Source organism: Perkinsus marinus, assembly GCF_000006405.1.
Source record: "Perkinsus marinus ATCC 50983 genomic scaffold scf_1104296953018, whole genome shotgun sequence".
Taxonomy (NCBI): Eukaryota; Perkinsozoa; order Perkinsida; family Perkinsidae; genus Perkinsus; species Perkinsus marinus.
The window spans coordinates 1-26628 of record NW_003208655.1 but is presented as its reverse complement, the minus strand read 5'-3'; the positions used below and the strand labels follow the sequence as shown (position 1 = coordinate 26628).

The 26628-nt window shown below is 49.9% G+C and overlaps 10 protein-coding genes across 10 annotated transcripts; 4 read left to right on the top strand and 6 right to left on the bottom strand.

The window, feature by feature from the left end:
- Positions 1–132: 132 nt before the first annotated feature.
- Pmar_PMAR017597 (conserved hypothetical protein) lies at positions 133–2549 on the bottom strand (the record flags this gene model as incomplete). The annotated part of the gene is made up of 12 exons (XM_002776685.1): positions 133–273; positions 321–471; positions 874–945; positions 994–1091; positions 1133–1200; positions 1244–1375; positions 1425–1498; positions 1543–1613; positions 1659–1776; positions 1961–2096; positions 2147–2234; positions 2328–2549. The coding sequence occupies 12 exons, from the start codon at positions 2547–2549 to the stop codon at positions 133–135; spliced, it is 1371 nt and encodes a 456-aa protein (XP_002776731.1).
- Positions 2550–2725: 176 nt separating this feature from the next.
- Positions 2726–4608, bottom strand: Pmar_PMAR017596 (hypothetical protein; the record flags this gene model as incomplete). The annotated part of the gene is made up of 12 exons (XM_002776684.1): positions 2726–2866; positions 2941–3091; positions 3140–3211; positions 3264–3361; positions 3410–3477; positions 3526–3650; positions 3683–3796; positions 3849–3919; positions 3965–4082; positions 4130–4265; positions 4311–4401; positions 4453–4608. The coding sequence occupies 12 exons, from the start codon at positions 4606–4608 to the stop codon at positions 2726–2728; spliced, it is 1341 nt and encodes a 446-aa protein (XP_002776730.1).
- A 376-nt stretch (positions 4609–4984) lies between these two features.
- Positions 4985–6097, top strand: Pmar_PMAR017595 (hypothetical protein; the record flags this gene model as incomplete). The annotated part of the gene is made up of 7 exons (XM_002776683.1): positions 4985–5018; positions 5063–5172; positions 5220–5249; positions 5386–5505; positions 5552–5869; positions 5913–5972; positions 6020–6097. 7 exons carry the CDS (start codon positions 4985–4987, stop codon positions 6095–6097), a joined length of 750 nt encoding a protein of 249 aa, XP_002776729.1.
- A 174-nt stretch (positions 6098–6271) lies between these two features.
- Positions 6272–8069, top strand: Pmar_PMAR017594 (hypothetical protein; the record flags this gene model as incomplete). Its single annotated transcript, XM_002776682.1, has 10 exons — positions 6272–6308; positions 6357–6451; positions 6499–6570; positions 6616–6741; positions 6791–6877; positions 7390–7448; positions 7510–7635; positions 7721–7808; positions 7858–7957; positions 8005–8069. The coding sequence occupies 10 exons, from the start codon at positions 6272–6274 to the stop codon at positions 8067–8069; spliced, it is 855 nt and encodes a 284-aa protein (XP_002776728.1).
- A 4972-nt stretch (positions 8070–13041) lies between these two features.
- On the top strand, positions 13042–13207 carry Pmar_PMAR017593 (hypothetical protein; the record flags this gene model as incomplete). Its single annotated transcript, XM_002776681.1, has 1 exon — positions 13042–13207. A coding segment is annotated over one exon (166 nt), but the record flags the coding sequence as incomplete, so codon positions are not given.
- An 87-nt stretch (positions 13208–13294) lies between these two features.
- Pmar_PMAR017592 lies at positions 13295–14767 on the top strand (the record flags this gene model as incomplete). The annotated part of the gene is made up of 8 exons (XM_002776680.1): positions 13295–13341; positions 13409–13492; positions 13537–13637; positions 13684–13775; positions 13962–14057; positions 14103–14210; positions 14265–14453; positions 14672–14767. 8 exons carry the CDS (start codon positions 13295–13297, stop codon positions 14765–14767), a joined length of 813 nt encoding a protein of 270 aa, XP_002776726.1.
- Positions 14768–15614: 847 nt separating this feature from the next.
- On the bottom strand, positions 15615–16523 carry Pmar_PMAR017591 (conserved hypothetical protein; the record flags this gene model as incomplete). The annotated part of the gene is made up of 1 exon (XM_002776679.1): positions 15615–16523. The coding sequence occupies one exon, from the start codon at positions 16521–16523 to the stop codon at positions 15615–15617; it is 909 nt and encodes a 302-aa protein (XP_002776725.1).
- Positions 16524–17896: 1373 nt separating this feature from the next.
- Positions 17897–19846, bottom strand: Pmar_PMAR017590 (conserved hypothetical protein; the record flags this gene model as incomplete). The annotated part of the gene is made up of 1 exon (XM_002776678.1): positions 17897–19846. One exon carries the CDS (start codon positions 19844–19846, stop codon positions 17897–17899), a length of 1950 nt encoding a protein of 649 aa, XP_002776724.1.
- Positions 19847–22375: 2529 nt separating this feature from the next.
- On the bottom strand, positions 22376–23284 carry Pmar_PMAR017589 (conserved hypothetical protein; the record flags this gene model as incomplete). The annotated part of the gene is made up of 1 exon (XM_002776677.1): positions 22376–23284. One exon carries the CDS (start codon positions 23282–23284, stop codon positions 22376–22378), a length of 909 nt encoding a protein of 302 aa, XP_002776723.1.
- A 1373-nt stretch (positions 23285–24657) lies between these two features.
- On the bottom strand, positions 24658–26460 carry Pmar_PMAR017588 (glycoprotein X precursor, putative; the record flags this gene model as incomplete). Its single annotated transcript, XM_002776676.1, has 1 exon — positions 24658–26460. One exon carries the CDS (start codon positions 26458–26460, stop codon positions 24658–24660), a length of 1803 nt encoding a protein of 600 aa, XP_002776722.1.
- Positions 26461–26628: the final 168 nt, after the last annotated feature.

Sequence of the window (26628 nt, the reverse complement as noted above, 5' to 3'; positions counted from 1 at the left end):
AACACTAAGCGGACTTTCTCAGTACCAAATCCAGCCTGAGCGCAACTCTCGACATGTACCTTCCATGTAACTCCAACCCAACATCGTTGAATGAGAAACAACTGATTCTCGCTCTCGCTTATTCAATAATACTCACTGAATAAGATTGGCACTAAAAGCAGCATACCCCTCCTCTGTGAGCCTTCTTGCAGCAGTACTGCCCCTAAACACCACAGCCGGGGTGTACACTCCTCCTTCCTTCGTTGCCAACGTGTCCTTCTCAGTGAGTAGAACCTAACACAGACAATAACAGAGAATGATGCAGCCCAAATAGAGCTCACCATAGCAAGGGTTGTGAATATCCCGCTTGTCGCGTTATACCCCGGGTCGGGACCAGTAACGGAGGCTCTAATCTCGACGTCAGGCTTATTAGGGTGGCCTTCTAGGGCCTTCTCACTAGAGTAACCACGGCCGAACAAATCTATTTTATAACTGAAAAGCACGATATAGAACATATATATTCATATGCAGCAACACTCCTTCCACAAGGGCAACATAGCAGTGTGGCTGCGAACTCAGCAGTTCATCCGAAATGAGCGGCCAAACAGTGATATATGTACAGAAACAATTCACACGTGTATCAATACTCATAAAGATAGCAAAACTATCGATGAAACTGATGAATTTTATAAAATATAGTAAACTAATAAGCATATATGCAAGTATATATGACCAACAATGCAGTTTCGCCCGTTTCACGTGAAGTGGCGTAAAACTCGGCGAAAAACGCGATATTCGTGGTATGCAGTAGTCGTGAAATGCGTTTTCCACTAGTGTTTCTCATATCACGGGTGAAACTCCATTATAGCCATCATAATAACGGTATGGTACTACTTTGTGGTCTCCATTTGATCCACCGTCGGGCCACGACGACTGAACATACCATGGGTGAATGCCTCTGGGAAACTGAACAAGATGGTATGGGGATAGATACGAACAAGAAAGGCCGTTTACTTCAGAAGCAGCTTACGTCCGATTTCAAAAAGTGAAAATAGGAAGACCAGAATGCCATAGAAAAGGTAACCCAACTTGGGCAAAATACCGTTAGGTAACTGAAACCAATGTCAACAGGGGAAACTGGACCCCAACCCACCTTGAAATAACAGGCAGATCGAACTCCCACATACTGCGGATCCGACAGAGTCAGCATCTGCTGTGTACCTACAACCCACGATAAGAGGACACCCAGACAGGAAAGTTCTACGTTTGATAACATGAGGATCTGTACCGAGGAAGGGTATATAAACTCCTGGTACCCTCCGGTCAAATAACACAGGCAGATACTTCCACGGTAAAATTGGTGACGGACCGCGCTTGTACAGCTTAGGACCCATCCCTATGAGGAAAAAGCATAATAATAACAAACGGCAAAACTCGATACCCACCTTGGGATCGCAGGGCTTTGCGAATCTTCACCATGAGCGTCATAGAGGACATAGCGAGTACAGCACTCTCGTATCTGTCGGAATACATTACAACGGGTGCCAAGACAAGCACAGTTACGTTCCAAAGTTAGCTCTATATCCATGAGGTCCCGGGATAACATCAACGAAACCTTCAACGGAGTACGGTATCTGATTGTAGATAAAAAGACAGCCGCCAACAATAGAAGCTCCTACGACTCCTTCCTTGACCATCTTCTCCCTGACAAGCTGGAAGCCCAGATCTTCCGGAACCGAGTCCCAAGCACACGCCGACATAATAACGGCTCCCGACTCTTTGGCCTTCTCCGTATACCTGTGCCCTTCCCGTATACTCAGCTACCAACCCGCCTACATACTGCGCTAATATCAGTTCTTATATATTATAAATATGCAAACTACAATAACAATAACTTCACAAATATAAAGCTAAAAATACACCATGATGATTCGTGTGAAATATAGTGCCCCCACATAACTATCATCAACTTCATGCCTACTTCAATTGCATTTTCTCTATGAATTGAACCTCTCCCGAGAGGTCCATGTAGTCCGTACCCTCCTCAGCACAAGCGGCCACGACCGGCTCACCGAATAGAGCATATGGACCGACACAGTTGAGGACAAGGCGAGTATCTGAATACACAGGCGTAGTAGCAGTAGCCTGGGTACCAGAGGAGACTTACTTTTCACCATTGCCGTGATAGAATCCAAATCGTAAACTCCCGCAATCATATAACCGACTTTACCCTCTAAGTTAAGGAGCTGCAACACCTAAGAATCTTCATGGAATAGCCGATAGTAGTACAAATGCTTCAACCACGGATCGAACCCAGGCCCCCTAGGATAACAAACCCGCACCCTTACCTGTTTAACCTTATCCTCGTCTCTACCCGCTGCCGCAACTCTCAACCCAGCAGCTTTCCCATAGCGATGCATCTTCTCAAGCACGAGCTTGCCCACGAATCCTGTGCAGCCAAACACAACCACATCGAAGTCTCTCTGACACTTCCGTTGGCCACGACGGCCACGGGCAGTACCCGACTGGACCGAGTTGGTTCTCTCAGGTGATGATGAAGGTGCGGTCATGTAACAAATCAATACTCTACACACTTCCCATCTACTCCACTTAAAGTCGACACTACACTTTACTGGTGAAAGGAGCCTCGAAGGGCTTCCACGAGACGATAGCGAATAAGAAAATTCAATTTCAGCCTCATAAGCGACGATACGGGGGAAAATCTCATCGCATATGAAGACATCGCTTATGCCAGAATTTCTTCACTGAAGACAGCACAGCCGTCCTCAGTGAGCCTCTTCGCAGCCTCACTCCCTCTGAACACTCTGCCAGCCGTATAAACACCACCCTCCTTCACAGCAAGGGTGTCTCTCATAGTCAACAATACCTGAGCGGGTAAGACCATTGTTTACCGTGCGCTAGGTCTCGGGTTCGACTCCCACAGCTGACATATTTTCCTACCAAAGCGAGTTGAGAGAACATCCTGCTAGTCGCGATGTACCCTGGATCAGGACCACTAACGCTGGCCTTAACCTCAACATCTGGCTCATCAGGGTGGTCCTCCATGGCCTTCTTGCTCGAAAACCCCTTACCGAAAAAGTCTATGCGATACCTATGATCAAATTGCCATGAAATCACGAACTACACCTGCATCTACTACCCGGCATCTTGCAACTGCTCCATAGTAGAACCTTCATGGGAGAAATAGCCAAAGGTGAACAGCTTGGGGTACCTGCCGGTAAAGTAGGATGGCAGGGGACAGAACAAGGGCCTCGACGACTTACTTCAATAGCAACTTGCGTCCCCACGTATATTTGCAAAGGAAATTGACAAGACCGCCAAATATGATGAACCCAAGCTTGTTGGAAATCGTGTTCTGAACCTGTGTAAACAACATCACAGACGAATAAGGTGAATAATCTATACTCACAGCAAGGTAGCAGTTGTGATAGAAACCTTGATAATTCTTGTCAGCGAGTGTTTGCATGTCCTGAGTACCTGATAATACAAGGTGCCTATACAGAACAGGGGAGACAGTACACCTACGCTGGACCACAGAGCGATCACTTCCAAGGAAGTTCATACAGAGCATTCCAGGAACGCGATCATCTTCGAAGAAGCCTGGGTGATGTTTCAGAGCAGGGCCAACACGATTCACTTTGGCTTCATCCCTGAAGTTAAAACATATACTACACACTACTACCATGCAGGATGAACAAGTTCTATAATGACGACGTGCCTACCTTCACTCTGTAAACTCTTACGAACAGCACGTAGCTCCCCCACCGAGCCCATGCCGTAAACTGCACATTCGTACCTAAGCATCAGCGCAGATCTTTCGCGCGCTACAAAATTATCAGCAGTATTACGTGGCGTAATGTCCAACATATCCCTTAGAGCCATACAGGTTCCTGAGGAAACTCTCGATCGATACCGGAATCTGATCAGCACTCTTCACTCAAGGACATATCACACTTTGAATTACCCCGCCGTTCCTCGCCAGCCTATCCCTCATGAGCTGGAAGCCGAAGTCAGCCGGGACCGAATCGAATGCACAAGCATTGATGACGATAGCACCACTGCTCTTTGCGACGTCGGTGTACCTGAAATCGAAGGGGGATTACACTTACCTCGACCGTGAGCATACTACTTCAGCTGCATCTTCTCGATGAACTCCGGCTCTCCACAGAGATCCATATAGTCCGTGCCAACTTCAGCACATACAGACACTACTACTTCACCGAAGTGGCGATAAGGCCCCACGCAGTTCATGACGACACGAGTACCTGTTGGAGAACTACCGCTGAAATCCACTGATTAACCTCAATTACGTAGTGCCATCTTCTTGATGGATTCGGGGTCAGCTACATCGGCTTTAACAATCTGGTCCTCCCTAGGAGCGCCACCGCGGGCTTTTACCGCCTAAACGCCAAAAATATGATAACGAAAACGACGAGTGTTGGTAATTATTACTTGAATAATTCTCTCAGAATTCCTCCCAGCGAGACCTAACTTAATGTTGTTTTTCTCACAGAGCGCCAACATCTGTTGAGCCACGAACGCCCCAGCGTAACCGCTAGCACCGAACACGATGACGTCAAAGTCTTTATTAGAATCGGAGGACGGCATTCAGAGTTACTTATATAAATACTCTTTTGAGAAGAGTGATATAAACGTAAAAAAGTAAACAAACACTCGGGCAACTACTACTGTTAAAATAACAGTGCATAAGGGGCCACCGAGTAAAGTTTACCAGATTTCGTAGAGGCATTATTCCTCTGAGCCAAAAGGTGATATCTCAGAGAAGTTACACAGTGATAGTAGGCGGCGATGAAGCTAGTTGTTACACAAGATGCGTGGTTGCGGAAAACAAATCGATCATAATGGCGCGCGCTACTGATCAGCGCAGGATCATCGACGCGTCAGAGCGATCAGCCCTCTTCTTCTCATTCGAATTGCCTCAGCTATTACTCTACTATCTCTGATTGCCATCCCTTCCTACAACATGTACCTATACATACTCTTGTCTGTTATTGCTGGTAGAGGAAGCCCATATCATCAGAGCATCACTTTCCCTACTCAGGCGCCGCTGCTGCTGCCGAGATGGAGGCCGAAGGTCGTCACTACCATCAGCATCATAACTTCAGACACTCTCATCATCGCCATATGGACGTTGATGAGGACGAGGACAAGGTAAGGCGTTACTAACTGCCTCAGAGCCCCTACTTTTTCCCTTGCAGGTTCCATCCCTTTCCGGAAACAAACAAGACGTAAGCCGCCCGGGGCGCTTCATCGTATGCTTTATTAAAGCATTAAATGTGCAACTGTATGCTGTACTGTTACAAATTAGTGCTTTCCTATGAACATGCCTACTGTTATTCCATACTCACTCTTGTTCATTCTCAGGCTGATGCAGTGATGGCTGAGCTGAGCGCTAAGACTCAGAAGGCCATGGCCAAGCTGAAGAAGGACGTCCTCGTAGAGAAACAGGTCCATGACCAGTTCGAGAAGGAACTAAAGGGTCTGGTGAGTGGTACTCCGATGACGTATGCACCTCACTGCTTGCATTCAGGAACCACTCGAAAAAGACTTAAATGAGGACGATAACGAAAGTTCGTTCATCCAAGAGGGCACCAAGAGCAGCGTCGATGATAAATTCATGGCTACTCTCGATGCCAATATGAAGAACGACGAGCTGAGCTCTTCTGAATATGAGAAGGGCCTTGATAACTGGTACGCTGGCTTTAAGAAGGAGCTGGCCAGTTTGGTCAAGAGTGATGATGGCGATCACCACCCGGGAGACGATACGCCTGATGATACCTCTCTGGCGGAGATAGGATCTAAGCATGCTTCTGAAAGGATCAAGTGCCCATACGACGATGATGATGAGGTTGGTAACCTATTGCCGCTCATGACGTTGCAGTGTGTGTTAGGATTCCTTCCTGGAGAAAAGCAGAGGCTCGGGTGAAGACAACGAGGCTCAATTTAAGGCTGTAAGAATCCCGTCGAGTTGGGGCGTGGTGTTATAGATGCCTTTCAGGAAGTCGATGAGGAGGAGAATGGAGAGGAAAGGAGGAAACAGTGTGAACACAACACCAAGTTCGGCATCGTAGGTTGACAGGCTCGGGTCGCATTTATCGAGATAACTTCACATACAGGAACAAGAAGAGGGATAAAGAAAGCGTTCAGCAATGCGCGAAGCATGTTGCATATAAACACCTGTCGTCATCGGGAAAGTGTTGAGCTTTCACTTGCGGGTTTTTTAATATTTCTAGCCATTACCAATTTCACTATGCTTACTGTCCCCACCAAGTCCCCTGGTCGACTCAGTAAGTACAATGGAGGTTCCAGCCGGGTGCGTTGATATCGTCTCTCAGTGTTGGTAGCCCTTTGGCTCCACTTTATAATCACCACGAACGCTGATATGGAGTTTCTCAATTCGAAGCCTCATGAGAAGAAACACACCCATGAGGTGTGTCGGCGTGGTCTTATTTTGTATTTTACACTTTCGTTTTCCAGCATTCGGGCCATCATCACATCAAGAACGGTCTCGAGAAAGATAGTCGTTTTCACCCGAAGATCCACAACGAGGTTATATACCGGTCGAGCCATGGTCACAATATTCTTCTTGTCAAGGCTCATCACGGACACGGTGAAAAGGTCAAGTCTAAACGTCAGAGCAGCTCTATATTGGAACAGCACAGTGCACCAAGAAGGAGACTCAGGGATGCTCAAAGTGACCACTCTGATGTAATCCAACAAGTACTGCTGACTCGGATGGGCTTCTATGGTTGACGCTGATCTTGATCAGTTATCGGAGCCGTTGGTGCAACCCCTTCCGACTGAACAGGACGAGGCTGACCTTTTTAATAGTAAGACCGATCTCTTGGATACTAAGGTGAGGAGGGGCTCCAACAAGTCTACGGGCTATTACGCTCCCATGGAGTGAAGGTCCAGGCTTGCATGGGGCAAATTCAAGCAATCGTAACAAGTATCGCTCGTGCGTGCGTGGCGCGCGCACCATTGTGATCGTCCCGAACCAGAAAGTGGTGCAACCGATCGAGACTGAAGTGACAGCAATCTGGCCGTCCAGGAGCATCTGGAGCCGGTTCCACCCTGGAATTTTTCTTTTACCTTTACTAGTTGTTTGAGGGGCATTGCCTATGTGCATGCGTGCTAGGCAATGTGACTGTGGTGTAGCCAATGCACGGCGTGTTGTGAGGTTCCGTATTATCACCGCCCTCTGCTGCCTAGCTGGTTAACACTCAGTCTCACCCAACACTTCCAAATAACTAATGCGATACGGTGGGGCGTGCCTTGACACTCGCACTCGATCTAGGAAAATCTTCCCATGGACTTCTCTCATCCGCATGGGAGGCACCAAAACGGCGAAATGGTATCTTCTGTCAGGCCTTCCTCACAGACCCGGATCTGCAGCCGATATACTATCATTCTGCTCTGGAAACGAAGTAGGATACGATTACATGGCAACTTCCCCTTCTCGCAAGAGGCTAATTTGCATCTCCTCAGCTCCCACTCGGCTGCTGGAGGCAATTCCACTGTCGCTCCGCCTGAGTCGAGTACGGGTATTACAGCTCCTCCCCAAACTGCTCCCGTTGTCGTTGCTGAAGAACCTCAAACCGGTTGGCTCCATAAGTAAGGCCATGCTGGACCATTACGTGTCACGGCCTACTGAACGTTCCTATGATGTACGGGCGCATATGATGTTTGCCCCTCTCAGGATCACCCATGTATGTCTCGCCGTCATTGGTATATGCCTCCTCTTGGTCGGAGTCATCGCAGTCGTCCATACAGGCTACCGTCGGAAGGTAGGTGGGCAGGCCTCCGGACCGTTAGCTCAGGAGTGAACCATGTTAGGTTTTGGACAGCATCAAGTCCCAGGGAAGGATCAAGGAAGTGTTGAGCGCGTCGTGGTATAGAGTTGGCAATTATTTCGGCAATGCGAAATCGGAGGAGGGTAGAACAGAATCGGCAAGATGCGATCAGGATTAGGCATTCTTTCAGAATCTGGCTTCCCAATCATTGTCGATCCGTTCCCGGCTCATCCGGGGACCATCGGAGGTGCCTAGAAGAGACCACAACTCGTCATTACGATGAACGCATGTCTTTGACTGGAGGTGTACGTAACCACTCTATATCGGCCTTCTTGGTTGCAGTGTGAACAATATGCGCATTAAATCGACACCTCAGCGCTTCATAAGCGACTCGTGGCTCGAACGTGGTTGTGAATATCCTGCACGTGTTACACATCTAGACTGTAGTGGACGGCAACACCTAACGCGCATGACTCTATGAATATTCTCTATCGATTTCATGTTCCATGCCTCGCGTCTCATGAAATGGTATCCCGATCGTGGAGTAAACCGGATAGATTTGTCCGGCAAATTTTATTTACCTTATGAAGAGAATCGGTATGCCATATTTTTCGGGACGGGGTCAGAATTGATTCCTCGTCCTCGTTTGTCGAGGTCGATAGTGAAGTGACTCACCATTCAGCTCGATAGGGTTCATGGGAGTCACTCCCAGGGAGTGGGTCGAAATTGGACTATCGTGAAACGCAACTAACGCCTCCAGCCACTGCAGCCAATATGGTTGGTGGAGAATTGCTACCACAAGCATGACACGTATTGACCGTACAACGTCGAAAGAACCCGTACGCTGCTTCTCATCATAGGGAGGTATATGTGGATCTTACGGGTGTCCTGTCTCGAGCCGTCCGGTTTCCCAGGAGTGTTTTACTTCATCTACTATACTCAATCCGCCCAGTCCCGAGTGAACACGGGATTGCTCGGGAGTGGTGGTTCAAACAAATTTGCATTGATCTTCGACTCACCCCTGGCTCACAAGATGCAGCTCTTCGACGACTCCAAACCGGAAGTTGATCTGCGAGTCGTTGGCTGGTGGGAGAGTTTTGCCTTAATCTGGAGTCCCAAAAACTATTCAAGCTCTAAATGTCTTTCGATTGAGCAAGACCCATCCATCAATACAAGCGTTCTATTCGCCCTTATCATGTTATCTTTATAGTCACAGTAACACGTAGCTCGGACGATTGCACTAATTCTCACTAAGCTTATCACACTCTCCGAACATACTTCGAGATTCGATACTGCGATACCGGCGTTGCTTATGAACTCCCCCCTTCAGTAAGATGTGGAGTGTCATGATGGCCATCCCTAATCCCTTCGAACATCACCGATATTGACGTATGTGTACTTAAGGGCTTACGGTGTTTCCTAGGAAGGGATTAAGATTCCATACTCGAACACTGAAGTTGTAGGACGATATCACAACGAATTCTCCAGCGCCCACTGAGGCGCTCGTGTCCAAGCATTCGCCTGGTCATTACATGAATGCTGAAATTCCAGCAAATATTAAGTAAAAAATGATGGGGAGGGTTTCTAGACGCGAACATGGTATTGACAAATTGGGTACCAACATAGGGTTCTGAGCATTTGGCCCTTCTTGAGCTGGGCCTCCACCTTGAGCACCGGAGACGGGCGGAGGTCCACCAGAGGGAACCGCCATCGCACCTCCAAGGGGCATCAGTGGATTGCCAGGGGGCATCGACTCATCTATGCCAAAGTACAGCAGAAGTCGAGTGCAATCAACAGTACCTGTCGACACAGAGGATCGACAATGCATGTTTTGACAGATGCCTACCATCTTGAAGCACCGGTATCTTTCCTGATATGTCCTCGCCTTTCGCTGCACGGAATTTGGAGAGAACTCGGGGGTTGGGTGCCTTGAACGACTTCAACTTGAAGGTTTGGTCAGAATAGTCCTGGGCCGGCGGAGTGCCTAAAGTGATTAGCCATAGATCACTTCAGATATTCTAGCCATAGCAGCGTCTGCGGGATACAACACTCAATGGAATCTACAATCATCCTAACTCCGCATCTTATCGCATCATTAGAGGGACGTATCATTCGGTTTGGGCGTCCAAGCAACACGAAAAGTGACGAGTCATTACTCACCTTTGCCCAGACTAAGTACACTACGACATGTCCGATCTCCAAAGTGGTCCAATCTATAACGGTGATAATACCGTCAGTTTGCTAGTATCATAGCTTACTTTTCTTTGGGGGATAATTCGCAGAAATCTCCAACCTGTGTTCGCATCACGGTCCTCCTCTGCTCGTCGCGACTTAGCTTCACCGATGGGCATGTGTATGTCTTCATGGCTGCAGTAGCACACTTCACTGGCGATACTGTACCATCCTAGACTCACATAACATGCCTGACGTTTTCTTGCAATACCCGCAAGCATAGAGGAAACACCCCTCGTAGTCGCAGGGTAGGTACTCTCCTTTCACGATGTACCTGCAGTGCGCCGTTAGTATCGTCACGGGCCACCCAAAAGCCTCATACTTCCGTATTCCCTTGATAGCATCACTCTGTGTGCCTACTATGTAGACCCTCTCCTCAGTGGGAGGTAGAGATGCTAGGGACCCGGCGGATAAGCGTCGTATCTATTCGAGAGCTGGACAAATCGAGTTCACTTAGGGATATAACCTGAAGGCCGTGATGAGTCTGAGACGGATTGTGAAGGGAAGCAGCAGTGGCGTTGCCAGGCCTTGTAGGATCTTCAGGCGAATTGGACATTGTGACAGCTCGCGACCTATCTTTACGATGTAACTATCCACTCAGCTGTAACAGCAGGTGCCCCTACCGTATCTGGACCAGAGTCTGCGGTCCCTGCGTTGGTGGGGCACCGGGGAGTCTGAGAAGGCGAGAGTTGTGAATAAAGGATCGGCCGAGATTCCCACGGAGGTCGGGGAGAACTGTACAATAAACGAGGCTTCTTCACCCTACTTGGACGCGCAAGACGATGAGAGAAGGCATGCCGTTTACTTACGTTCCTGGATCGGACGCTAGACTGTGAAGGGAGAGAAAGAGAGCAGCGAGGTTCAACGAGGCAGTCGGTGTCATTTGTAAATGCGCCAAATTTCTGCGAGACTCTGGCTTCCGGCGTGGAGCTTAACCGGACGAGCAAGAGCTGATTGTAGGGAAAGGCCTCTGATCCTCGTAAACGCGGTCGCAAACGTAGCAGAGGGGCAACCTTCGATGTGTCCACGAGTTGGTCATACAATAGTTGTAGTGGTCCCATCGCTATTCTCAGTAGAGCGAATGGGTAGGCGATCAATGACGCATGATCCACAGTTGGCAAGGAGTTGGACGACCGTCCAACGACAGACGACTGTAATATCGAGTGATCGCGGCCGTGGTTCTCCTGTAAGGCATTGGGACCTGTGGGGTCGCCTCACTCGAAAGTTCTGAGATGCAAAACTTGAATAGGTGGCGTTACGCAGAAAGCTCCAAGTGCCGTGCCGGAAATGCACGAAAGGACTCCGTCGCTCCGCCCAAGATCGGCGCAGGATATGCATCCGCCTGGGAGATTATTGCGCCGAGGAACCCTGGCATATCTGCCCCTCAAACGAGAGAGTCCTACTCGCTGCGAAATTGATTCCCGAATTTTGTCCAAGCTGGATTTACCTTGATCTACTGGTGAAGGTGATCTTCTTAACCCGTGTGCATATCTTTGTTTATTATGGCATATCTTGGAGTGGTGGCAGACTATTGCATAGTCGCCCCGGTCGGAGAAAGTGGTTATATTGAGGCATATCTTGGGATGGTGGCATATTCGCCCCGGTCGGAGAAAGTGGTTATATTGAGGCATATCTTGGGATGATGGCATAGTCGCCCCGGTCGGAGAAAGTGGTTATATTGTGGCTTATCTTGGGATGATGGCATAGTCGCCCCGGTCGGAGAAAGTGGTTATATTGTGGCTTATCTTGGGATGGTGATATAACCGCCCCACGCGAGAAATTGATTGCATTGAAGCATATCTTGTGATGATGGCATAGCCGCCCCGATGAGAGCAATTGATGTCACTGGTAACCATGATACATGCCTCTGAAAGGTGCAGTCATGATGGTGATAATGTATTCATGCGGCCTGCGACTTGCCTACTGATCTGACATGCGAATATTTTATGGACCAAGATATCGGTTTGACCTCGAAATGGATATCATCAATCGTATAACTCTTTCAGTTGAAAGAGATATGTCCAACGCTTCGAGTCGAACTCAAGCATGTTTTAGTATCTGGCGTAAATTCCTCACTTGTTGATCATCTGGGCTTGCGTTATCATGTTGATGGCTCTAAGCACGTTGAGAGACGACGAGCCATTCGGCTATTCTACCGGTAAGTGCCCGAACCGAGACCGGGGCGAATGGAAAATAAATGAGGAAACCCGATAGTGTAAGATATAGAGACGACTCTGTACCAATCAGAGTAGTCTGTTGTAATACGGATCTATGCGTTACCTACAGCTTCAGACGGATCTTCAAGGTTAGTTCGCTGAGGGCGGGAACACTGGGCTGCTACTTGACTTGAAGCCGTGGGCTTGGAGGGTTTTACACACTAACGTGAACAGATTCTTCATCCTGCACCAATGACACTGCATTGAATTGATGAAACGAATAATTCCTCCATCACAGACTAGAACTTCTCCGGGATGTACCGCTGAGGAAGGTGGGATTCTAAGCTTGTCGATCGTTTCGTTAGAGAGCATCAGGCCTGGCTCCATGTCTTCGGATGATGGAGGACTCACAAGAGCTTAGACTCGAGATCCTGACGGGAGCGAAGTATGGCCGAACTGCAGTAGCTGGAATATCTCCTGTTGCTTCGCAGAGTGTTCACAAGGCATATCCCTAAAATCATGCTGTCGGAAATAGCTGGTAGTGACATTATGTACCCACTGGAATGCGATGATCACACGGGATGCACGAATGAACTAAAAGTGAAGGGACCCTCATCCTGGTCAGTAGTAGCCATGCTGAAGTTGTCTGCACTCACCTGCGTGCAGGTTCTTGGTAGCTGTGCGACATGCTGCTGATAATTCGACGCCCTTTCTAAGATCAAAACTCATAACTGGCATTGGATCTACGCAGACTACTCGATCAGTGACTATCAGACTACAGCCTCCCGCTCATATCGGGTTGGTCACTATCACTGATGCTGTCATTTGGGAAATTACAGGTATTCGATCGATCTTTCTTCCCTCCGCAGAGTGCTTGGAGAGGCTCTCTTCGCCTTGGTCGTATCGCGGGTTGTTCTTTCCGAAGCGGCAGAACTACCGGTCACGTGTCTGATGCCGATGGGCATCCTGGGAAGAGGAACCTTCGGCGTTGTGAAACGCGTCAAGGTGATCGAGAATCTCCTCTCTAAATTCTATGTTTGGCGACGATATCAGATCGCGCACTGTGAAGATTCTGGGGACATAGCTATTGATATGGCTCTGAAATGCGTCAAAAAGGCCAACCATTCCCGATCCCTCAAGTAACGATCAGCCATGGCGAAGCCGGTCTAGCCCTGAGAGACAGTTCCATCTAGGAGTTGCGTTTAGGGTACTCGAGCGAGAGAGAGATCTTCTAACGAAGGTCGACCATCCGTGCATAGTGCGTCAGGCTGCCACGTTACAGGATGAAAAGTAGAGTCTTCTGTAGTCCACCAATTATGTATTCGTACCGATAGATACGTGTATTTCCTTCTGGAGTGCTGTGCTGGAGGGGATCTCCATGCACGCATGCGCACTATCGGGCTCTTCTCATTAGAGGCGGGCAAGTTCGTTGCAGGTGTGAATGATGTCCAGAAGTTGCGGTATCATGTTGGGTGTCGTAGGTAGCGTGCATTCCGCCCTACAGCATCTACATGGCCACCATCATATTATATTCCGGGACCTCAAACCTGAGAATCTCCTCCTTGATACGAGAGTACGTCAGTAGCTTGATCGCACGAACTGATGGAATCTTTCCGAATAACAACAAGAGGAACCCACTGCGTGTCTAGGCGTTTGAGTACTGATAGGCTTACTCATAGGAGATCAGTTGATATGTGTAGAGTTCTCCACTGAGTTCTCATCTTTTTTGGAAGCATCGTACCTATCCTGTCTGTCCTAGGGCTATCTCAAGCTGGCTGATTTCGGAACCGCTAAGAAGTTCACTCCGGGTAGTCCAGAGAAAACATATTCCCTAGTCGGAAGTCCTCATTATATGGTATAATGGGATCCCCTGGAATGCTGTTATCTTAGCAGTGTTCAGGCTCCCGAAGTGATCCTTGGTACGGGCTATAGTTACGAGTATGACTACTGGTCGCTTGGAGTTATCCTATTTGAGTGTTTGTTCGGTCCCAAGCCCTTCGGGGAGGAGGTGAGTCATGTGATCCCTTCGTTCGCAACCGGTGCCGACTCTTTTGTTATTCAGCTCCGCGACACGGAGCATCTGCAGATCTTCAACAGAATTGTCCGCGCGGATAGCGACCCCCTCTCGTTTCATCCATTCCTTACCCCCCAGCTAGACTCTGAGGAGAGAGATTCATGCGAACAGACTATTTCCGCACTCTTGTGTTACGATTCACACGATAGGGCAGGAAACATCCGCCGTATCTCAGAGGTGAGTCTATTTCTTGAGATTTATTCACCAAACTTACTAATTGTATTGCTGACGACAACCGGGTCGGGATGAACAAAATCTTTGGGTCGAGATCACATTTGACGAATTATGCTCCTTTTCTGTACATGTATTTTGTCAAGATGTCCGGGATGCCCGAAGTGTCCCATTTCTTCAGCGAGATTTGAAGCTTGTCTTATTCTGCCGCGCTCTTCCTTCAGTTCGGCATACTGAGAGGTTACCATCCCGCCCTCATCTGGGGCCGACTTTCTGTGTCCCCCCTGATGCCAGACACTACTGCTAGAGGCACCGCATAATTGTCGTTGTCCCTGCCAGATGAAGTGATTGTGTTGAAGTGGAAATGCAAGGCTTCTTTATTTCTCGTTCGACTACACGTCATTACCGAACAAACGAGGGAGCGGAACTATTTTATTTAGAGACTCGCTGATGGTACGTTTCGAAAAGTCCACCTTAACGATTAGAATAGGTAGAATTTGGTTGAGTTGATGGAATGTTTGTTGCGCATTGGCAGTTATCTGATTTGTATACTGTAGATGCAAATCATTGATGGCTGCAAGCGGTTCTCCGAAATAATCTAGCAACTGCCTGATGAGAGATTTCGAGTGAAAAACTCCCGTTTCTTGTTCACGGAAGATAGCTCTAAGTAAGTAGCATTACAGCACGATTTCCAACACCCTTCCGACGCACTGGAAAACTCCGAACAATCTTTAGAGATTTTTCTGGTCCCCTGAAGAGAGATCGAAAGGAGTTTGCTATCGATCTTATTGCCTTGCAGCAGCACACTGCTAATGAATACCTGTGCTTCTACGACGTGTTGACGACTCGAACGTGACTATCCGACACAGTCTGTTTTGTAGCATGTGAAACAAGCCCCGATGACGACATGCAATAAACAGCAAATACTTCAACACAACTCCGAATCGCATCGGATATCTTGCTAGCCCTACTCACACGATGATTGGAGAGCATCTACATGCTCAGGATACACATGATATGTGTTAAGCTAATCAGCTGATGAATGAGGAATGCGATTATATATGAATGATCGATTTCTACGGGCGGCCACAATATCATGCCAAAGATCATAGGGCGACTCACCAGTAGAGACCGATATACGGTTGACGATCTTCATCCTATAGAGCCCTAGGGCGGCGTCTGAGTAGTGGTTGTCGTCACCTGATCAGTAGACGTCGTAACGGTAGACGTCGCCGCCGTGGTAGTGTCAGGAGTCGGAGTTGTAGTGTCCTCGTAATCGCTGCAGACGCTGGGGCCGCAGAGCTGATCACCAACGTAACAGGCTGGCACATACAGCCACCACTTGCAGTAGGACACGCGATCACCGGAAAGGCCAGGGTTCATTGCGGCACAGTACGCATTGCAGTTTGGACTAGGGCCAGCATGGGAGTCCGGAGGGCCTCCAGTGGGAGCAAGGGTACCGGTAGGACAATCCGATACACCACAGGGCTGATCGCCTCCCTGACAGACAGGCTCATTCTTCCACCACTTACAGAACGAAGATGGTCCATTAAGTCCGACGCAATATTCGTTGCAAGGGGCAGACTCATGAGGGTGGGCACCAGCTGGAAGAGACGGTGTGGGGGCAGGAGGCCACGTCTGGGAAGTACAGATAGTTTGATCACCGCATGGCTGATCGCCACCGAGGCAGGTTGGACGAGGGAGCCACCACTTACAATACGAAGCCTCATCATTGAGACTCTGGCACATCGTGTCACAGGCTGGCTCATACGTTCCATCACCAGTAGGAACCACATCAGTCGGTGTAACTGTTACAGGAGGACCGCAGATAGCGACCGTACCACAAGGCTGATCTCCCCCATGACAAATCGGTGGGCTCAAATCCAGTTTACAATAAGAGGCACCACCATTGAGCCCCTGGCAGTAGATATCACAAGTGTTCTGCAAAGTGGCAATGTCGACCGTACTTGTTGGAGTCGTGGTGGCAGGAGGCGACGTGGTGGTGCTGACTTGGAGACGACGGAGACACCCTAACACCGCTGGAGAAAGAGCGCTGACAGCAAGGAAGGTGAGCATAGGTTGTAGGGATAGATCGAATACTGACACATTGGACGTTGCCTCCACCGCTCTGATTGCAGGAGCGTGAGTTGCGCTCGATCTCGGGGAAACTTCAATAATTGCACCCTTGAGAATTTTGACGGGGTATCTGAAATTGACTCTTGAGCTCGAATTACGTCTTCCTTCTTTGCAGTCGAGATCGGTTTGTCCGAAACGGGAAGATCCTAGTATCCTCCATTGTGCGCAAATTCTCCTATTCGCGGCTTTCTTGAGGTCTAGTAGTCTCCGGGATTACTTCATGCGGATGTTTTTCAATCGAGCTTAGTCATCACTTGAGTGAAGTCGGCTAGTTAGTCTTATACAGTAGTAATGCGATAGTACTCCAGCTTCCGGAGCTTCGTTCCGGTTGGCATCGAAGAACTCATCCTCCAGCGCTCGTGCAGATTTATCGGAATGACAGATCTCGCCATGCACACCGGTCGCCATGGGTTCGCGTTCACATATTTCGAAATTTGAGAATACCATAGCGACCCGAATCGGATCAGTCGATGCTGGCAAAAGGGCAACAAGAATGAAGTTCGACTTATATCCCGGTTGAAAAGCTATCCCGTTGGTGCTATCGTTGGATCAACACTCGATTCGAATGAGGTAGATTGTGGTGAGTGCTGTGTGGAATCCACAGTGGATGGAAGGAATTTTCGGAAAAGTGCAAAATTATTTGCTGCTGCGTATTGGATATTTTGTTGGGAACTGTGAAACGTAGGGAAATATGGGAGAAGGGGGCGCATTCGAATCTGCCATCCGCAGGCCGAGAAACGTTGGAATTTCACAGGGTCTGAACTGCGGGTTTATCGTGATGTTTGGGAACACTCAAGCAGGATATGTCGCCAATAGAGAACAGACGGAATGAGGCAAAGCATCCAAAGACAATTCGTGCACATTCCGAGTTGGCCACATATTAATATTATGTCTATTGGAATGCTGAATATCTTAATCGAGTCATCGGTGCGGTGGGAATTCCCGACTCGGGGAAGGAATAATGGCGCACAGGCAACTGACATCTCGACATGCATTCACTCATAGTAACTTGCATACCCTGTGATTTGCCACTTCGAGCTATGTCACATGTATCCGAGAATCTCGGACCAAGATGAGAAACTCAACACGGGAAGATATCGTTTCACTTCTACTCACTTCAATGGTCCACGAGCAGCGAAGAACTACGACACACATAATGAATGAACTCCGAATCAGTCAAGTGGCCCGATTCGGGTCATCAATGAAATGTAAAGACACAAATGAATGATATGAATGAAGGATATGTCGGACAATAGTGGACATGAAAGCGATCTCGAAAGGCAGCCGTTTTACGAGTTCGCCTAGAAGAAACCTTAGGGGGGAGCCTGGGTAGTGGTCGGAACTTGAGTGGTCGGAGGCACAGTGGTGACAGCCTGTGTGGCCACAGCGACAGTTGTAGCCGCCCGAGTGGTCGGAACGACGCTGGTAGCCGCCTGAGTGGTCAGGACGGCGGTCGTAGCCGCCTGAGTGGTCAGGACGGTGGTCGTAGCCGCCTGAGTGGTTTGAGCGACAGTAGTAGCCGCCTGTGTGGTCGCAGCGACAGTAGTGACAGCCTGAGTCGTCGGAAAGACAGTAGTAGCCCCCTGAGTGGTTGAGACGACAGTAGTAGCTCCCTGAGTGGTTGGAACGACAGTAGTAGCTCCCTGAGTGGTTGGAACGACAGTAGTAGCCGCCTGTGTGGTTGGAACGACAGTAGTAGCCGCCTGTGTGGTTTGAACGACAGTAGTGACAGCCTGAGTCGTCGGAGAGACAGTAGTAGCTCCCTGAGTGGTTGGAACGACAGTAGTAGCCGCCTGTGTGGTTGGAACGACAGTAGTAGCCGCCTGTGTGGTTTGAACGACAGTAGTGACAGCCTGAGTCGTCGGAGAGACAGTAGCAGCCCCCTGAGTGGTTGGGACGACAGTAGTAGCCGCTTGTGTGGTTGGGACGGTAGTCGTGGCCGCCTGTGTGGTCGCAGCGACAGTAGTGACAGCCTGAGTCGTCGGAGAGACAGTAGTAGCCCCCTGAGTGGTTGGGACGACAGTAGTAGCTCCCTGAGTGGTTGGAACGACAGTAGTAGCCGCCTGTGTGGTTGGAGCGACAGTAGTAGCCGCCTGTGTGGTCGCAGCAACAGTAGTGACAGCCTGAGTCGTCGGAGAGAGAGTAGTAGCCCCCTGAGAGGTTGAAACGACAGTAGTAGCCGCCTGTGTGGTTAGAACGACAGTAGTAGCCGCCTGTGTGGTTGGAACGGTAGTCGTGGCCGCCTGTGTGGTCGCAGCGACAGTAGTGACAGCCTGAGTCGTCGGAGAGACAGTAGTAGCCCCCTGAGTGGTTGGAACGACAGTAGTAGCCGTCTGAGTGGTCGAGGCTGACGGCATGGTCGTTTGTGTGGTAGGAGCAGCAGTACTGGTGATCTGGATAGTTGGCGTCACAGATGTAGTCGCTCCAGTAGTGATAGGGGTCGGGGTTGTAGTCTCCCCGAAGTCGCTGCATACGCTTGGACCGCAAGGCTGATCCCCAACATAACAGACGGGCACGTGGAGCCACCACTTGCAGTACGACACGCGATCACCGGAGAGACCGGGGTTGATAGCAGTACAGTAGGCATCGCAGTTTGGGCTGGGGCCAGCATGGGAGTCCGGCGGGCCTTCGGTGGGAGCGGGGGTACCGGTAGGGCAATCCGGTACACCACAGGGCTGATCGCCCCCCTGACAGACAGGCTCATTCTTCCACCACTTACAGAACGAAGATGGTCCATTAAGTCCGACGCAATATTCGTTGCAAGGGGCAGACTCATGAGGGTGGGCACCAGCGGGAAGAGACGGTGTGGGGGCAGGAGGCCACGTCTGGGAAGTACAGATAGTTTGATCACCGCATGGCTGATCGCCACCGAGGCAGGTTGGACGAGGGAGCCACCACTTACAATACGAAGCCTCATCATTGAGACTCTGGCACATCGTGTCACAGGCTGGCTCATACGTTCCATCACCAGTAGGAACCACATCAGTCGGTGTAACTGTTACAGGAGGACCGCAGATAGCGACCGTACCACAAGGCTGATCTCCCCCATGACAAATCGGTGGGCTCAGATCCAGTTTACAATAAGAGGCACCACCATTGAGCCCCTGGCAGTAGATGTCACAAGTGTTCTGCAAAGTGGCAATGTCGACCGTACTTGTTGGAGTCGTGGTGGCAGGAGGCGACGTGGTCGTGCTGACTTGGAGACGACGGAGACTCCCCAGCACCGCTGGAGAAAGAGCGCTGACAGCAAGGAAGGTGAGCATAGGTTGTAGGAATAGGGTGAATGCTAATTTCATGCACGATCAGCACTGGCGTCATCGCCAACCTGAGAACAGTGCAGCACACAGCTTACGGAATTCAAGCTCAGTATCCAGTACTTCTGACCAAATTCTCATGAATTTCTTCAGCTTTGCCACATGATGGGAATATGCTTCAGCTCGCAAGTCAAGATAGGCTTGGTCGAAACGGAAAGATTCTCGAATCTTCTCCGTGCGCGAGTCTTCCATTGGCCTGTTGCTAGCCGAAAAGCCTCTCACCACATCGACCATCTTCACATGGGATGCCCATGTTGGGACCCAGTAACCCACCTGAGCTAATACCGATGATTTCACACGGTACTTCAGAGCTTAAGCTCCGGTAGACCGAACGTCCCGGCATCGGAGTATCGACTTATTTGCTCTAATTTGGACTCTTCAGGCTCACTGCGATTTTTGTTGGACTCGTGCAGGGGCACTATGGGAAACATTGAGTTGTGAGGATTGTTGGTGAGTTCATTATTAAGGGTCGGCAGTCTCACGGCACACTTGAGGATCTGTCTTCATGGAGCACTGTACATGACCTCTACTACCGGTGGTTGTCTCCCTGTCAAATCGAAATTGTATGAGGTCTAATCCTATACAGAATCCGGTACTGGTTGGCTGAGAGAACATCTACAATGTAGAATCCTCAGCCAAGTACTGAAGCTGAAGTTTAATTCGTAATACCCAACTATTCGGATACGAGTCTTGTATCCGAGTAGTTGAGTCACTCCTCGAAACTAAACAACACAACTACAGGCTCCTGACGTTGTTGACTATCGGCTTTGTGTCTACTTTAGTGTATGTAAGACTCGTTAGAGCTTCGGCTTGTGTTCCGTGTTCAGTAGCCCTACTATCTTGTGACATGAAGTTGCTGGTGGTACTTCTCGAATCCCTGGCATCCGTGAACTGGTGTGTTACTTATCAGCAATTCAGTGCTCGTATCATTTTATTGGATTGGTGAGACCAATGCTCTGATATGCACTCTCGCCCGGACTCCATATTTTTGGCGATCCAATGTGAAATATATCGGTATGGATGATGGGGAGAGTTGAATATGTTTAAAACACAGCCAGAGCTAAGTGATCATATAGTTCGTATCTATTTCATCACGACCAACAAAATATCTGGAATGTTTCAGCTGCTTTTAGGTCTCCAAACATCTCTTCTTGAGAGGGTCTCTGTTCGAACTTTCGCTCTTATCCTCCCCGCGTCCCAGCAGAATCATGAAGAAGAGATATGACAGGTTTTCAGTGGACTCACAGCAACACGGATTCGAGGAGTGACCTACGAAAATCTCCACTACGAGTGGTGATAATCATCGGGGAGACGACATGACTGACTGAGGGCATGACGGTTGTTAAGGCTTACTGTTGCACACTCGACTAGAAATTGCTCTCTACTAGAGAGCTAGAGAGCTAGAAAGCTAGGGAGTCTCTAGCTTTCTTCTGGATGAGAGCAAGCTGTTGATCCAAACCCTCCGCCCGATAAGAGCTCACAGCGGGTTGATCTCCTCACAACAATCGGGAACAACACTCTAGTACCTGAATTCGCAACCCGTAATCGATGTGCAGCACGGATAGCGCGATTGGAAGGGAGATACGAGCTCGCACAATAAAAATGGTTTTACCTGTCCGGACGATGTCAGGTGGGGCGAGATATTGCATTGAACTTCAAAGTATCTTCTTGGAGTCTGCTCTCGCCCAGCTAGGTGATCTTGTACAATCTGATATGCTGTGTCGTTTCATTCCGAGGCTGTGACTCAGTCGAATTCTGCCGCTACGTGAGCCAGGTATCCAATGGCGCGTCTGAAGACAAGAAATGTTCCGCTGATATTTTGTAGACCGGAGGAAGCTGCTCGAAGACATGCCCATAAGAGAAGCTAACGACTGATTGCCTGGTGGTATGACACTCGGAATCTCCGTACCTCGTTCTCATGTCCGTGAATGGAACTGCGTACAGAAATCCTTCAATCACTTTTGCTGAAACTTTAACTTACCGTCGGTAAGTTACCGAAATTGAACAAACCAGCCACAAATGAGGTACTCCAGCTCTGTATCGAACACCCCTGAGATCGGTCGCATGTTACTCGTTCAACCACTGCAAACAGCACTGCATTCCTAATGAAGCCCTGTGCTTCTAGTTGCTCAATGAGCTGAGGTCGGTTGACGGTTCGAACATCACTCTATCCGACACAGTCTGTTTTGTAGCATGTGAAACAAGCCCCGATGACGACATGCAATAAACAGCAAATACTTCAACACAACTCCGAATCGCATCGGATATCTTGCTAGCCCTACTCACACGATGATTGGAGAGCATCTACATGCTCAGGATACACATAATATGTGCTAAGCTAATCAGCTGATGAATGAGGAATGCGATTATATATGAATGATCGATTTTTACGGGCGGCCACAATATCATGCCAAAGATCATAGGGCGACTCACCAGTAGAGACCGATATACGGTTGACGATCTTCATCCTATAGAGCCCTAGGGCGGCGTCTGAGTAGTGGTTGTCGTCACCTGATCAGTAGACGTCGTAACGGTAGACGTCGCCGCCGTGGTAGTGTCAGGAGTCGGAGTTGTAGTGTCCTCGTAATCGCTGCAGACGCTGGGGCCGCAGAGCTGATCACCAACGTAACAGGCTGGCACATACAGCCACCACTTGCAGTACGACACGCGATCACCGGAAAGGCCAGGGTTCATTGCGGCACAGTACGCATTGCAGTTTGGACTAGGGCCAGCATGGGAGTCCGGAGGGCCTCCAGTGGGAGCAAGGGTACCGGTAGGACAATCCGATACACCACAGGGCTGATCGCCTCCCTGACAGACAGGCTCATTCTTCCACCACTTACAGAACGAAGATGGTCCATTAAGGCCGACGCAATATTCGTTGCAAGGGGCAGACTCATGAGGGTGGGCACCAGCTGGAAGAGACGGTGTGGGGGCAGGAGGCCACGTCTGGGAAGTACAGATAGTTTGATCACCGCATGGCTGATCGCCACCGAGGCAGGTTGGACGAGGGAGCCACCACTTACAATACGAAGCCTCATCATTGAGACTCTGGCACATCGTGTCACAGGCTGGCTCATACGTTCCATCACCAGTAGGAACCACATCAGTCGGTGTAACTGTTACAGGAGGACCGCAGATAGCGACCGTACCACAAGGCTGATCTCCCCCATGACAAATCGGTGGGCTCAAATCCAGTTTACAATAAGAGGCACCACCATTGAGCCCCTGGCAGTAGATATCACAAGTGTTCTGCAAAGTGGCAATGTCGACCGTACTTGTTGGAGTCGTGGTGGCAGGAGGCGACGTGGTGGTGCTGACTTGGAGACGACGGAGACACCCTAACACCGCTGGAGAAAGAGCGCTGACAGCAAGGAAGGTGAGCATAGGTTGTAGGGATAGATCGAATACTGACACATTGGACGTTGCCTCCACCGCTCTGATTGCAGGAGCGTGAGTTGCGCTCGATCTCGGGGAAACTTCAATAATTGCACCCTTGAGAATTTTGACGGGGTATCTGAAATTGACTCTTGAGCTCGAATTACGTCTTCCTTCTTTGCAGTCGAGATCGGTTTGTCCGAAACGGGAAGATCCTAGTATCCTCCATTGTGCGCAAATTCTCCTATTCGCGGCTTTCTTGAGGTCTAGTAGTCTCCGGGATTACTTCATGCGGATGTTTTTCAATCGAGCTTAGTCATCACTTGAGTGAAGTCGGCTAGTTAGTCTTATACAGTAGTAATGCGATAGTACTCCAGCTTCCGGAGCTTCGTTCCGGTTGGCATCGAAGAACTCATCCTCCAGCGCTCGTGCAGATTTATCGGAATGACAGATCTCGCCATGCACACCGGTCGCCATGGGTTCGCGTTCACATATTTCGAAATTTGAGAATACCATAGCGACCCGAATCGGATCAGTCGATGCTGGCAAAAGGGCAACAAGAATGAAGTTCGACTTATATCCCGGTTGAAAAGCTATCCCGTTGGTGCTATCGTTGGATCAACACTCGATTCGAATGAGGTAGATTGTGGTGAGTGCTGTGTGGAATCCACAGTGGATGGAAGGAATTTTCGGAAAAGTGCAAAATTATTTGCTGCTGCGTATTGGATATTTTGTTGGGAACTGTGAAACGTAGGGAAATATGGGAGAAGGGGGCGCATTCGAATCTGCCATCCGCAGGCCGAGAAACGTTGGAATTTCACAGGGTCTGAACTGCGGGTTTATCGTGATGTTTGGGAACACTCAAGCAGGATATGTCGCCAATAGAGAACAGACGGAATGAGGCAAAGCATCCAAAGACAATTCGTGCACATTCCGAGTTGGCCACATATTAATATTATGTCTATTGGAATGCTGAATATCTTAATCGAGTCATCGGTGCGGTGGGAATTCCCGACTCGGGGAAGGAATAATGGCGCACAGGCAACTGACATCTCGACATGCATTCACTCATAGTAACTTGCATACCCTGTGATTTGCCACTTCGAGCTATGTCACATGTATCCGAGAATCTCGGACCAAGATGAGAAACTCAACACGGGAAGATATCGTTTCACTTCTACTCACTTCAATGGTCCACGAGCAGCGAAGAACTACGACACACATAATGAATGAACTCCGAATCAGTCAAGTGGCCCGATTCGGGTCATCAATGAAATGTAAAAACACAAATGAATGATATGAATGAAGGATATGTCGGACAATAGTGGACATGAAAGTGATCTCGAAAGGCAGCCGTTTTACGAGTTCGCCTAGAAGAAACCTTAGGGGGGAGCCTGGGTAGTGGTCGGAACTTGAGTGGTCGGAGGCACGGTGGTGACAGCCTGTGTGGCCACAGCGACAGTTGTAGCCGCCCGAGTGGTCGGAACGACGCTGGTAGCCCCCTGAGTGGTTGAAACGACAGTAGTAGCCGCCTGTGTGGTTAGAACGACAGTAGTAGCCGCCTGTGTGGTTGGAACGGTAGTCGTGGCCGCCTGTGTGGTCGCAGCGACAGTAGTGACAGCCTGAGTCGTCGGAGAGACAGTAGTAGCCCCCTGAGTGGTTGGGACGACAGTAGTAGCCGCCTGTGTGGTTGGAACGGTAGTCGTGGCCGCCTGTGTGGTCGCAGCGACAGTAGTGACAGCCTGAGTCGTCGGAAAGACAGTAGTAGCCGCCTGAGTGGTTGGGACGACAGTAGTAGCTCCCTGAGTGGTTGGGACGACAGTAGTAGCCGCCTGTGTGGTTGGAACGACAGTAGTAGCCGCCTGTGTGGTCGCAGCGACAGTAGTGACAGCCTGAGTCGTCGGAGAAACAGTAGTAGCCCCCTGAGTGGTTGGGACGACAGTAGTAGCCGCCTGTGTGGTTGGAACGACAGTAGTAGCCGCCTGTGTGGTCGCAGCGACGGTAGTGACAGCCTGAGTCGTCGGAGAGACAGTAGTAGCCCCCTGAGTGGTTGGGACGACAGTAGTAGCCGCCTGTGTGGTTGAGACGGTAGTCGTGGCCGCCTGTGTGGTCGCAGCGACAGTAGTGACAGCCTGAGTCGTCGGAGAGATAGTAGTAGCCCCCTGAGTGGTTGAAAGGACAGTAGTAGCCGCCTGTGTGGTTGGGACGACAGTAGTAGCTCCCTGAGTGGTTGGAACGACAGTAGTAGCCCCCTGGGTGGTTGGGACGACAGTAGTAGCTCCCTGAGTGGTTGGAACGACAGTAGTAGCCGCCTGTGTGGTTAGAACGACAGTAGTAGCCGCCTGTGTGGTTGGAACGGTAGTCGTGGCCGCCTGTGTGGTCGCAGCGACAGTAGTGACAGCCTGAGTCGTCGGAGAGACAGTAGTAGCCCCCTGAGTGGTTGGGACGACAGTAGTAGCCGCCTGTGTGGTTGGAACGGTAGTCGTGGCCGCCTGTGTGGTCGCAGCGACAGTAGTGACAGCCTGAGTCGTCGGAGAGACAGTAGTAGCCCCCTGAGTGGTTGGAACGACAGTAGTAGCCGTCTGAGTGGTCGAGGCTGACGGCATGGTCGTTTGTGTGGTAGGAGCAGCAGTACTGGTGATCTGGATAGTTGGCGTCACAGATGTAGTCGCTCCAGTAGTGATAGGGGTCGGGGTTGTAGTCTCCCCGAAGTCGCTGCATACGCTTGGACCGCAAGGCTGATCCCCAACATAACAGACGGGCACGTGGAGCCACCACTTGCAGTACGACACGCGATCACCGGAGAGACCGGGGTTGATAGCAGTACAGTAGGCATCGCAGTTTGGGCTGGGGCCAGCATGGGAGTCCGGCGGGCCTTCGGTGGGAGCGGGGGTACCGGTAGGGCAATCCGGTACACCACAGGGCTGATCGCCCCCCTGACAGACAGGCTCATTCTTCCACCACTTACAGAACGAAGATGGTCCATTAAGTCCGACGCAATATTCGTTGCAAGGGGCAGACTCATGAGGGTGGGCACCAGCGGGAAGAGATGGTGTGGGGGCAGGAGGCCACGTCTGGGAAGTACAGATAGTTTGATCACCGCATGGCTGATCGCCACCGAGGCAGGTTGGACGAGGGAGCCACCACTTACAATACGAAGCCTCATCATTGAGACTCTGGCACATCGTGTCACAGGCTGGCTCATACGTTCCATCACCAGTAGGAACCACATCAGTCGGTGTAACTGTTACAGGAGGACCGCAGATAGCGACCGTACCACAAGGCTGATCTCCCCATGACAAATCGGTGGGCTCAGATCCAGTTTACAATAAGAGGCACCACCATTGAGCCCC